This window comes from Pelobates fuscus, chromosome 1 (genome assembly GCF_036172605.1).
Source record: "Pelobates fuscus isolate aPelFus1 chromosome 1, aPelFus1.pri, whole genome shotgun sequence".
In the NCBI taxonomy this organism is placed as follows: Eukaryota; Metazoa; Chordata; class Amphibia; order Anura; family Pelobatidae; genus Pelobates; species Pelobates fuscus.
Window position 1 is genome coordinate 128,041,519 of NC_086317.1, and position 12,248 is coordinate 128,053,766.

A 12,248-nucleotide genomic window follows, 5' to 3' on the forward strand; every position below is an offset into this window, starting at 1 on the left:
TTCTTACCAAACATCTTTGCTGGAAAACAAGCTAACAAAATGCTTAGATGGTAAGTTAAACATGTTTGGATACGAGCCACTAAATTTGTATTTATGTATAGTCAATACCAAGTGTGTATTTTGTATAAATGTACACATAGGCGTGTGAGGAGAGGTGTGCAGAGTTCACCAATAGCGATATACAGTAAACAACTCCCACACCTCTTTTTACATGCTTATTTGTGGATTTTGTATGTGTAGTATAAATTTTGCCACATTCAAAAAAGCAGGCCAATTATATATATATATATATATATATATATATATATATATATATATATATATATATTCATTTAGTTCAGTAAATATGAAATAATTCAGCAAAGACATTCAGTATATAAACACATAATTTGTTTTTAGTACAAATCTCTGACTTGATTGCAATTTATATCCATGATGAATGTAATATCTGCCAAAGATCTTTTTTAAGGTTTAAACTATTCCAGGTCAGTTTGTGTATGAATACATTCCACATTTTGCATTATTTGGACTGAAGATTTATTTTTGCTATTATTGAGGACCTAAAGGTTGCGGTCTACTCTTAATAGTCCGAAATACTGTTGTGCACCAACTGTGCACTGATCATTTTTTACAACAAAATCATTGGGTATTTTTGTATTACCTATCACATTAAATTATTTATTGATTTGATGTTCGTAAATAAAGCATTATTCTTCCCAAGAAGCCTGATTGTACCCTGCTCTAAGCATATTTCCAGTTAAAGTTTGGTAAATTCAATACATACATTACTTCACAAAATGCATGTCATATATTTTTTTATCTTTCCACTCACTAGAAGAGTTAAAAACAATTGAGTACATCAGTTGATTGGCAAACACCATCAAAGGATGCAAGTACATCCAATTTGTATTGCACTTTCACTGAAAACAGCCAAATGTTTGCTTTTATTGTTTTGAAATGTGTTGATGGATACCAATTAGGCATTTAAGATTTGTTTGGCTGCTATGAGAATGTAGCTTTCAAAAACATAAATACTCTGCTGGAGAGGAACTGGACTGTTTAGTGTGGCAGATCTTCAAAAATGTCACATACTAATGCCATTTATAAAGATGTATCTCCGTTAAATGTGTTTAAAGGAACACTCCAAGTACTTTAAACTCTTAAGCTTGCTGTAGTGGTTATGGTTCTAGGAGTGCCCTAGCAAACCCATCCCTATTGTTAGGACTCAAATTGCTTTAAAACAGTTTGGCTACTAAACTGGGGTCTGCCGAGGGTTGCTCTCCATCTCACTACTAAAGCTCTCTGCCTGAGCTAAACTTGGCAGTACAGGACTCAGATGATTGGCTTTTATTTTTCTCACGTACAATAAAGATAAATAAAAATGGTCTAATACCCTGTTTATAGGTATTTGCATAGACCCTGATGGCATTACTAGCAGTATAGCATATTAAAATGACAACAAAATTGAATTGAATGTCTGTATTTGAGCATAATGCTCGCATAAAGCAAGTACAGGTAAATCATATGTTTTTTAAAGGTTTATGGATGATTATAGCTACATCTGTAAAGTTAATAAAATGCTAAGAGGCATAAAAGGCATATGAGATTATAGGCTTGTGCAAGGCTAAAAAAAACTGTGTTTCAGCTGGGCCACTTAGTCTAAAAATAAATAATTTTTCAAGATTGGCAAATTCTGTCCATATAGAGTTCTGCTTATCCAAATATCATTAATGAAAAAAGATTCAGGATAATGAATCAGATGAAACCAAAAGGCATGAAAATGAGCCAACCATTGTACTGCAAAATATATATAACATAACTATTATGTGTATATCTTGCAGTACATGGTGCATTTTTCCACTCCCATTTATAAAGTGAGAAAGTAGATAAAGCAGCCAGTAGAGGGAAAACAAGTAGGAGAATAAAAAATTTAATAAAATTAAAATCCATATTTATATATTAATTAAATATATAATATTTCTAAATTATATATAACTATTGGTTGTTCCCTCTATTGATCACTTCTCACTGATCTGTAATCAAAATCAATATTCATTGCCATCAATCATTATTTCTTATCAATAATAATAATCTTGCATGATTTGTTTGGTTCATGATTCGGCTAAATTTCGGCTCAGAGTTCGGGAATTCGTATGATCACCTGAACGGCCCAAATTTGATCGAATTGCAGTTCAAAACAAAATTAATCTCCAAGTCTATGAGAACTCATTCACTCCGCCTAATTCCCTGTCTATAGGAAAGGAATAATCTTTGAAGCTTTCTGCACTGTTTGGAAGGTGAGGAGGAGGCTGCTATTTTCAGGTAATTTGCAGAAATCAAATGGGTAAAATGGGTTCCTGGCAAAAAAAAATGTTCTGCCACAGGCAGGTAAGAGATCTGTAGCATCAATGTAGGTAAGTGGTGCTATATTGAGTAAATTGAATTTTACAAAGCAAATTAAAGCAAACAATTTTGGTAGTAAAGGAGGTTAATAAGTGTAAATTTATTAAATAGCTCGCTAGTCATAAAGTTCAGTTAAGCTCTTAAGCAGTGTTAATTTTGGCGGCAAATTTTAATTTAGTTTTAGTCATCGTCTATTGACTAAAAAGCCATATTGGCTTTAGTCGTATTTTAGTCGTCTGAATTTATTTAATTGTAGTCGACTAAATCTGCAGTAGATATGTCTCTTTTGCACCTTCCTCAGCCCCTCTGTCTCTTTGTGTCCTCCCAGCCCCTCTAGGTGTCTCTCTCCCAAGCCCTGGTCTGTCTCTTTTGAACTTCCACAGCCCCTCTGTTAAATTTTAGCGGCAAATTTCGATTTAGTTTTAGACATAGTCATTTTAAAATGCAGTTTTAGTCATATTTCAGTCATCTGAATTGTTTTAGTTTTAGTCTAGTTTTAATTGACTAAATCTCAAAAATTTTAGTCGACTAAAATTTTAGTTGACAAAATTAACACTGCTCGAGAAATCTTCATTGCAACGATCTTCAAAATCGATACACAATAAAGGCACTGTTGTGAATGATCGCTTATTTTCTCATTTTGTGATCATACATACCAGAATATCCAGTGATGTCCATTGCTTTTAGATTCCTACATTTAATTACTGTTAAGGTCAGACGACCTGCAGTTGGTAGATAACATAGTGAGAACATGATTTCTCCAAGGTCAACACTTTCCTGAAAAACAAAGAATGGAAATGTTATCTTCAGGAATACAGAGATATACATAAATATACTTGGGGAGACATTAATAAATGTTTTAAGCTTCATAAAGGGATTGTGGGAAAGAATGGTATCTCAGAATCATCCTTTTTTAAATCAGTAGAGTGATAAATTTATACCTTCACTTTTCTCAGCTCTATTGATGTGACCAGAATAAAATAAAGTATAGATTCTGAAGTTAGATTTAGATTAGCTAGACTAGAATATATTTAACTTTGAAGCCACCAGCTCAATTAAATAAACAGATCACGGAAACGCACCAAACCTGTGAGGTGACTTGAATATAAAAAAATAAAGAGGACTTACTGCCCTATGGAAATATTTTATGCCCCTGCAACTTAGGGTGTTTTTTTTCCATTCAGTGTAATTGGTTAATTGTACATGCAGCCATTTACAATATAGTGTCTGTAGAGAAGGTCGGTAGGAGCATAGACTAACTCACTGAGCAATACCCAGTTTAACCACACGAGGGACAGATTGCACATTATACATATATGAATATATATAATTTCAATTTTCATTATATATCATGGTAGCAATATTAGGATTATATTTTGGTACATGTTTACAGACTCCTGGAATACAAATCCAACTCTGTACCCTATTTTACTTTATTTTAGAAGGGTAAGAGGTGTTTCTAGCTGTGCTAGTTATCAGTAATAGGTTTTAGTGTAGTTGGAATTATTTATCTCTCCTTTCATGAGAAACATTTATGCACTTAGAGGACCAATCAATTTTTGGCAAGTAAATACAAGTGCACTTTGATACAAGTACACGTTTAGCCTATGTCCTTGCAACTTAGTAAGGAGGAAACATACCATTTAAAATCACAAAGCATAGCTATCCTTGCAAAGTTGAAAAACACCAAGTAGTTAAGTTGAATGACTAATATCATTACAAATAAAATATGATATAGAGGCTTTTTATGCAAAGATCAAGATATAACTTATAATTCCTTATCCTGTGATTTCTATACAGCATTCAGATGCTAACAACTTCAGTGCCAGTTATATTTTTGAAATGTATTATACTTTTAAGAGAATGTCAGAATGAGCTGAATGGAAGGGTGCTATTGATTAGAGGGATTTCTTTAAATGCCTACACCAGGGATAGGCAACCTTCGGCTCTCCAGTTGTTGTGGACTACATCCCCCATAATGCTCTTACACACATAATGCTGGCAAAGCATCATGGGAGGTGTAGTCCAAAACATCTGGAGAGCCGAAGGTTGCCTATCCCTGGCCTACACAATACTCCTCTCAGTCTGGCATAGTGTTTGGTAAAGGTACACTCCAGACCACTAAAGCACTTTAGCTTGCTGTAAAGCTTTATGTGCGAAGTGTGCCCTCTTTTTTCCATTTTGCAAAAAGTTCAGATTTCAATAGAAATTGACACTTTTATGAGCTAACCTGGTTATACCTCTCTTGCTGTCAAGCAGACAACAGGTCCTGTTACTTCCTGGAGCTAAACTCAAGAGGCAGCAATTGCTCAGTGCACCTGCCTTTCAGAAACTTCTCATTGAGCTGCATTGGGAAGTCGATGATTGGACAGAAACAGAAAGTCTGGTCGGAGTTAGCAGGGGAGGGCTTGTAAAGACTACAGACAAGAGATCTGCAGGTTTTGCAAGCTGTTTTTAGATATAACTCCAATGATAAAACATAATTAAATGCATGCATGTTTTCTAGGGGTGGGGGGTATACCTACTTAACAGCGATTTGCATTTATTTTGTATTTGGGAAGTGGAGTGTCCCTTTAATGTAAAAATACCTTGTCAAAAGCCTTACTTAAAATCCTATTTACTCTTTACATAGCCAAAGTCAAGTCTTTTAATTTGTTCAGCTTTCAACTTCTAGAGAGAGTTAATAGAGGGAGAACACATTTTTTGGGCTAGAGATTTTAAGAAGAAAAAGCAGATGTCCAGGAAGCATAGAGCCAAGAGTAAGCTTAAGAGCCCATTTTATTCTTATTCCATCTGGTAAATATGTTCGTTTTTTGGGAAATATAAATCTAGCCCCAATGCCAGGAAGCCTGGAGTATCAATTATATTTTTTAAGAACAAGTCAGAATTTACGCTAATCCTTGTTAATTTACAGCCAACAAACTCAAAATCAAATTGGGTTCCAACAAAGATTAAAGTAAAGGTCCAGATACTTTATTTTTCAAGGCTCCAAATATGATCCTATGTAGCTGTCTGAATTGCATTCCTCAGTTTTACTGCAAAATATGATAAATAGCAGAGAGCATTTCAGAAAGGTTAAGCAATAGATTAGTTTGTTATACGGAATCATTAAGATATAAAGACCTGTGATCTTCTTAAAAGACAAAATGACAAATCTTGTTTATGGTCAATGTAGTAGCTGAATGGTCTAAATTACTTATTATGATATACATGCATTTAGTTATATTGTGGTTATATTAGTCTAATCCTCTTGAACGATGTTTATAAGCAAGCTATTCAAATCAGCTTCACACTGGACTATTTTCTGACCTTTGACCATGTAAAATGCCAAACCATATGTAAATATGTATGTGCTGTATTTAAAATACAAACACATATTATATATATGGCTCAAATTTAGCCCTGGAGCACAGATATCACCCCTTGTTGGAATTTTTATAATTTTTAAAAGCACTTTTTTTTGTGTCACATGGTTAAAGGGACACTCCACTGCCCAAATCCAAAATATATATACATTATTTTTAAATCACCAAATGAAAATTTGCGTGTATTTAACCCCTTAGTGACCAGACCATTTTTCAATGTTCTTACTGTTAAGGACCAGGGCTGTTTTTACATTTCTGCGGTGTTTGTGTTTAGCTGTAATTTTCCTCTTATTTATTTACTGTACCCACACATATTATATATAGTTTTTCTCACCATTAAATGGTCTTTTTAAATATACCATTATTTTCATCATATCATATATATAAAAAAAATATAGAAAATATGATGAAAAGTTTCTTAACAAAACACACCTTTTCTAACTTTGACCCCAAACTCTGTTGCGCATCTACAACCGCCAAAAATCACCAATGCTAAATAGATTTTACATTTTGTCCTGAGTTTGGAAATGTCCAATGTTAACATGTTCTTATCTTTATTTTTTGCAAGTTATAGGGCAATAAGTACAAATAACACTTTGCTATTTCCAAACCATTTTTTTTTCAAAATTAACAAAAGTTACATTGTATCACTGATATTTTATGTATTTATTTATTATTTTATATTTAATTTATTTTATATTTCTTTTATTGATTTATTTATTTCACTGAGTGCCTCGACCTGTCGAGGCACTCAGCACACAGGCAGAGCATCAGAAGCATGCCCGATGGCTTCCGATGCTCTACTACACTGCCGGCCTCCACATGGGACAACCCGGAAGTGATTGCTCCTGGCAGTCAGGAGAGGTAGCGGCCCAGCAGTCAAGAGAGGTATTGCAGGATGCCTCGACATCGAGGCATCGCTGCAATACCCTTAGAGCTTCCAGTGCTCATATTTGCTACGTCTTTTGTCGGATGTACCTAGTATGTCTGCAGGCCTTTAGGGGTTAATTACGTAATATTTTCATTGGGGATATACCTAATATCAGCTTGCAAAACCTGCAGTTCTTGTCTGCTGCCAATGCAAGCTTTCCCCTTCTAGCCCCGCCCAGACTTTCATTAGCTGTCCAATCATAGACTTTCCAATACTGCTCAATGAGAAGTCTTTGTAAGTAGGGTGCTCTGTGCAATTGCTGCCTCTTGAGGTCAACATTGAGATAATGAAACCAGGAAGTAACATTACCTGTTGTCTGCTTGAAAATCGAGGGGGTATAACCAGTTTAATTTATAGAAGTGTCAATATCTATTGAAAACTACACTTTTTTCAAAACTAAAAAAAATAGGTGACTCTCTTCACACATAAAGCTTTTCAGCAAGCTAAAGTTGTTTAGGGGACTGGAGTGACCCTTTAAGCATTTAACTATGTCCCCAATTCTGATATTTCAAAATGACACAGATGCCTTTCTCTTCCATGTCCTCACATGCCAACATCCAACTGATTTAATTTTCTTTGCAACTTATCTTTTCTTTGGTAACTCCAGTAATTTCTTCTGTAACCATCAAAACATGCCTTCATTACTCATGACACCAACATGCAGCTCAATTATTACCCATCAACAAACAATAGAACCAGTGGCGTACACACAATCCATGGGGCCCCGGTGCGAAACTTATTCTTGCCCCTTCCCCCCACACCCTCCCCCGACAGACATACATACAGACACACATACATACAGACACAAATACACAGAGACACACATACATACAGACACACATACACACGTATTATTTATTGTGTATTTATTTAATTACCTATGCAGTAATTATGCTGTCTAATCAGCATCTTGATATGCCACACCTGTAAAGTGGATGGATTATCTCGGCAAAGGAGATTTAGATTTAGACAGATTTGTAAACAATATTTGAGAGAAATAGGCCTTTTGTGTACATAGAAAAAGACATATCTTTTAGTTCAGCTCATGAAAAATGGAGGCAAAAACAAAAGTGTTGTGTTTATAATTTTTTTCAGTGTATATATATATATATATATATATATATACATATGATAGATCTGATACAGTGGAACTTACTAATTTACTATGCATACTCTTCCACTTGAGGTTAAGCAAATAGAGTAGCACTTAGCACTGTCAGACACCATTAACACCAAGTTACCATCCCAGTAGGCAACCAGAGAAATTAAATCCATAGGACACCTGGATTTTTTTACTGACTAAAAAACTGTATGCATATGTGTTTTTAAGGCTTGCATTAACCCTGATAAGGGAGTCTTGTCTTTAGTATTTAAAATGAAAAAGCATAGAATTAAACGAAGGTGAACTGCTGCTTGTTGTTATGCTCATCTAGAATGTTTGTCTACAGTGTAACCACTGGGTCACAGCTGCCATATGGATGAATGTCGGCGACCAATGTAATCGGAAATATGTGTCGGAAAGCAATTTAGCTTAGAGAGATTTTGCTAGGGAAGAGTTAAGTAATTTCCACTTTCCTTGTTCCACTTAACAGTTTTTGATGCCTAAAGGCAAAAGGATTACAGCCTGAGAAAAACATTTTTTTTGGCATAATACCACTTTTGCTCTCCATGCGAGGCTAACAACATAGTTGAAGAGGCCATAGCATAGATGACATCAAGATATATCTCTAAAATGTAATCATGTCTGAAATGAACATTGCATGTTTGGGAATATAAAACATTGATTTTCTGGCCACACATTCTAGACATTTGTAGAAAAAGATATGCAAACAATAAAGAAGGTCTACAGCAATTTTGGCAATGTTGCTATACATTATATTATTACCTATGATATGTGCCCACAATTTGTTATATTCTATATCTAATATAAATATATTATAAACTTGTGCTATATGGACGTATAACCAAGCAGATGACTTGCGCAACCGACGAGCATGTATGTTTGACTTCTGATTTGGAGTTCCAGAAAAATCGTATCTCCAAAAAATCATGATTGATAGCAGAACTCACGATTGATGGCTAGTGTGAGGCATATGTGAGGAAGGCTGAACTTGATGGACGCAAGTCTACTTTCAGCTATGTAACTATGTAACTATGATAGATTCCTGTTCTTACTAACTTTTCCTGTGTTGCTTACTTTTTCTAACTTTGGCAGTGAACCAAATGGTGCAAAGAGATGAGTCTATCAGTATACAACAAATTTTATACATAATAATTTTTTGTACAAATTTTGCAGTATGCCAATGGGAGCATTTTCCCACCATCTGGTTACGAGATAATGTGAGAAAAAGTAAACAACAGAGGAAAAATAAACAGTAAAAATATCTACTTTTTTATATTTACTATATATATAATACAGTGGTGGAACCAACGTAGAGAGGCCATGGAGCAAGAACTTTTTTTGGGACTCCCTCTGTCACAAGGGTGGCCAAATAAAGGTCAACATGTTAGCCACCATCCAGTTTCCTACCTTTTGGGTTCAGGCTTCTCCTAGCTGAGGATGTTGGTAGTAAGAGGTTTACTATAGCTGTTTGTTCCCCCTCCTCTCTACCTTCCCTCCTCTTGTGTTCACTCCTGCACGGATCGGTGTCTGTGTTTTCTGAGAGGAAGTGATCAGCTCTTACTTCCCCCTAGCATTGCTGGCAGTAAGAGAGGGGCCTGGTCGCACTGCTTAAGTGCCGCAGTGCATTACCAGGTCCATGATGATACATGCCACCTGATGAGTCCCCTGAGCATGCATGCCCTGGTGCAGCCATACTGACTGCACTGATGTTAGTTCTGCTGCTGATATGATGTATAAATATATCTTTTTTTACTGCTCTTCCTTTTTGTCTCACTGTTGTTCACGTCTTACTTATATACTACTTACTGTGAATAAACATTTATTGACTGTCCTCATCAATCATCTTTATTTTCCTATCAATCATCTCTTTGTTTTGCATAATCCAGAATCACAACCTCAAACAAACAGACTGGGCCATGCGTATTTTAGCAGGTGCGCTGTCCATGACACTGACTGGCCTATTTTTATGCCCTTTTGGCTCAAACCACCATAGGGATGACAACTGGATGTCCCAAGCAAAATTTTATTTTTGAACTCAGCGATTTGGACAAAATACATTTTTACATCTGAGTTGTGGACCTCAAACACTAGCACTTTTTGTGAAAATACTTATAAAGTCAGCTAATCAGCTTATAAGCTTATAAGTTTGATTATCAGACCAACAAATGTGATCCTCATGTGAAACTTTGGAGCTCTGTGTCCTTGCTGTATATACATTGTGAATAGCGTATAACCTTGGTATATGACACAATTGAGGTTTACTTGTATAATTGTGCTGGGATTCAATTCTAAGATTATGATCCACTTGCCTATTTAGTTCTGGATGAAGGCTTTTAGTGTGTTGTTGACCTTGTACAGAGCCAACCATTCCAGCATTTGTGCGTGTGGCACTGTGTCATATGCTTTCTTGTAGTGAATAGAGGCTGTGCACAGATTGGTCTGGTCTTGGAATCTTGTGTAACTGCTTGGTCTACAAGCAGCTGGTGTTTTGAATCTATTGTGTTATCCCCAATCACCTTTTTCTGATACTGTTATGATGTTATCTCTCAGTTCTGGGTGGATATATTATTACACTGCATCTGTGTATACCTTGGATATTTCTTTGTTAAACAAGGCAAGGTATCAGTCAATCTGTAATTGGCTGTCTCCAGAGACTCCTGTAGGAGCATGTTCTTGAATTTTGTCAATAGCCAAGAGCTATCCTTGATCTTTTCACCTGTATAATTTGATCCAACTTGCTAACTTCCTTACATGGTGACTTCATCTTGGCTTCCAGTCTTAGTCTTCGTGGTGGGCATTGTTTCTCCTACAGCCTGATCTCTTAGTCATGTATTTGGAGGACCACAACTTTGGTGGCATATATGAGCTTGTTGGTCTCTGTGACTGCTGCTAGCATACTGCGTGGAGGCAGTTTTCTAGTGATCTTTGGAGGTCTTGTCTGGTGGTCAGACCTTGTCTAACTGGGTGTCGCCCAAGCCAGTGTGTATATATTTTTCAGCCATGACTGGCTGCCCATTGCGAGTAACATTACGTACAATTGCTTACAAAAACAATGGAGTCAACCAGGAGTATTTCTTAAATTTGTTGATTGTTTTCTAGCATAATCTATATTTTAACATTATAAACATAAAAAAGCTATATTAACTTTAAGTCCCATTGACTATAGTCCCATTGACTATATTAAAATCAAGGACATTTTCTTTACATATTGCTAATTAGGGTCTCAATTTAACATGGTTGGATAAGCTTTCCAAATGTTTTACTATTTTGGGATAAACATTTTAAATTATTTAATATTATGGAAAAAAAATCATTTTGTAATATTTTGATATTTGTTTTGATATATTGATAGATTTGATATGTATGATATATTTATGATATTTTAATATGTTGAAAAAATTATTTTCAAAGTGTATCCAAATATATTAAATCCTTTGAAAAACATATCCAACAATATCAAATCAAAGGTTAGTACAATTACTTTTTCATAGTAGTGGTCATAGTCATAGCTGCATCCCAGTTGCTTATCATGACTTGGCTGCATACATTAATGAGTTCTAAAATAGTTGTGCTTGTGAATCATCACAAATTAGACCAAATGGCAAGAGCTCAGTCTCAGCTCTCTAACTTGTTCAGACTTGCTCCCTTACAGGTTTCCAGGCTTATTACTAATAACTATGTCCAGTACCACAAAATCAGCTATACTGCAGTCATGTATTGACTGAAATAGATAAAAAAAATTTACAGTACAAATAAGGATGTGCTGAATCAGACTTTGTTGTGCCAGCTGGAAGCTTTGCCTAGGAACCAAAGTACATGCTTCTGATTTGAAATATACATCTAGCTTAAGAAGCTGAATGACTGTTTGAGTGTAATTCTTTATAATTAAAGCTCAGAGTTGCATTATTCTTAGCTTTTGGGGGATGTAATATATTGTTCGTGATATTAACTCATTGCAAGCTAGTACATCTGAAAAATAGCACTGATCGTCACATTTTCACTCACGCAGGGAACAGGCTGAAAAAAATTCTGTCATTTGGTCTAATTTTCAGAATGAATGGGTATAAACAATTTTCAGGATATTACTTACATTGAATGACTAACTTTGGACTTCTGGGAAAAATACTTGCTGCCGGCAGGTCCTAGGATATCATAAAATATATCAAGTTGGCAATTAGAGGCTTATGATAACTGCTGGTGGTACATTTTATTCCCGATATAGCTTTCATGGAAAGTCAGATTAACAAATTATGCTATGTTCTGTATTGATCCAATGGCATTCTCTGTAAATGCTAGGATAATGGCAGAAGGCCTGGGATATTTTTCACATAAGATGCTCGTTGCTCCAGAGGGACATGAAATAATAGGATTCATTGATTTGGATCTTACTCTCGAAGAGAAGCAAGATAAATGAATCAATCAACCA

At 35.4% G+C, this 12,248-nt stretch overlaps 1 protein-coding gene across 1 annotated transcript in view; it reads right to left on the reverse strand.

Moving 5' to 3' along the window:
* Nucleotides 1-12,248, reverse strand: part of SYT6 (synaptotagmin 6) — a 420,157-nt gene that overhangs the window by 44,126 nt on the left and 363,783 nt on the right. The window contains exon 4 of the mRNA XM_063450305.1: nucleotides 3,060-3,180. Within this exon, the coding sequence (XP_063306375.1) occupies nucleotides 3,060-3,180 (121 nt within the window). The remainder of the gene's footprint in view (nucleotides 1-3,059; nucleotides 3,181-12,248) is intronic.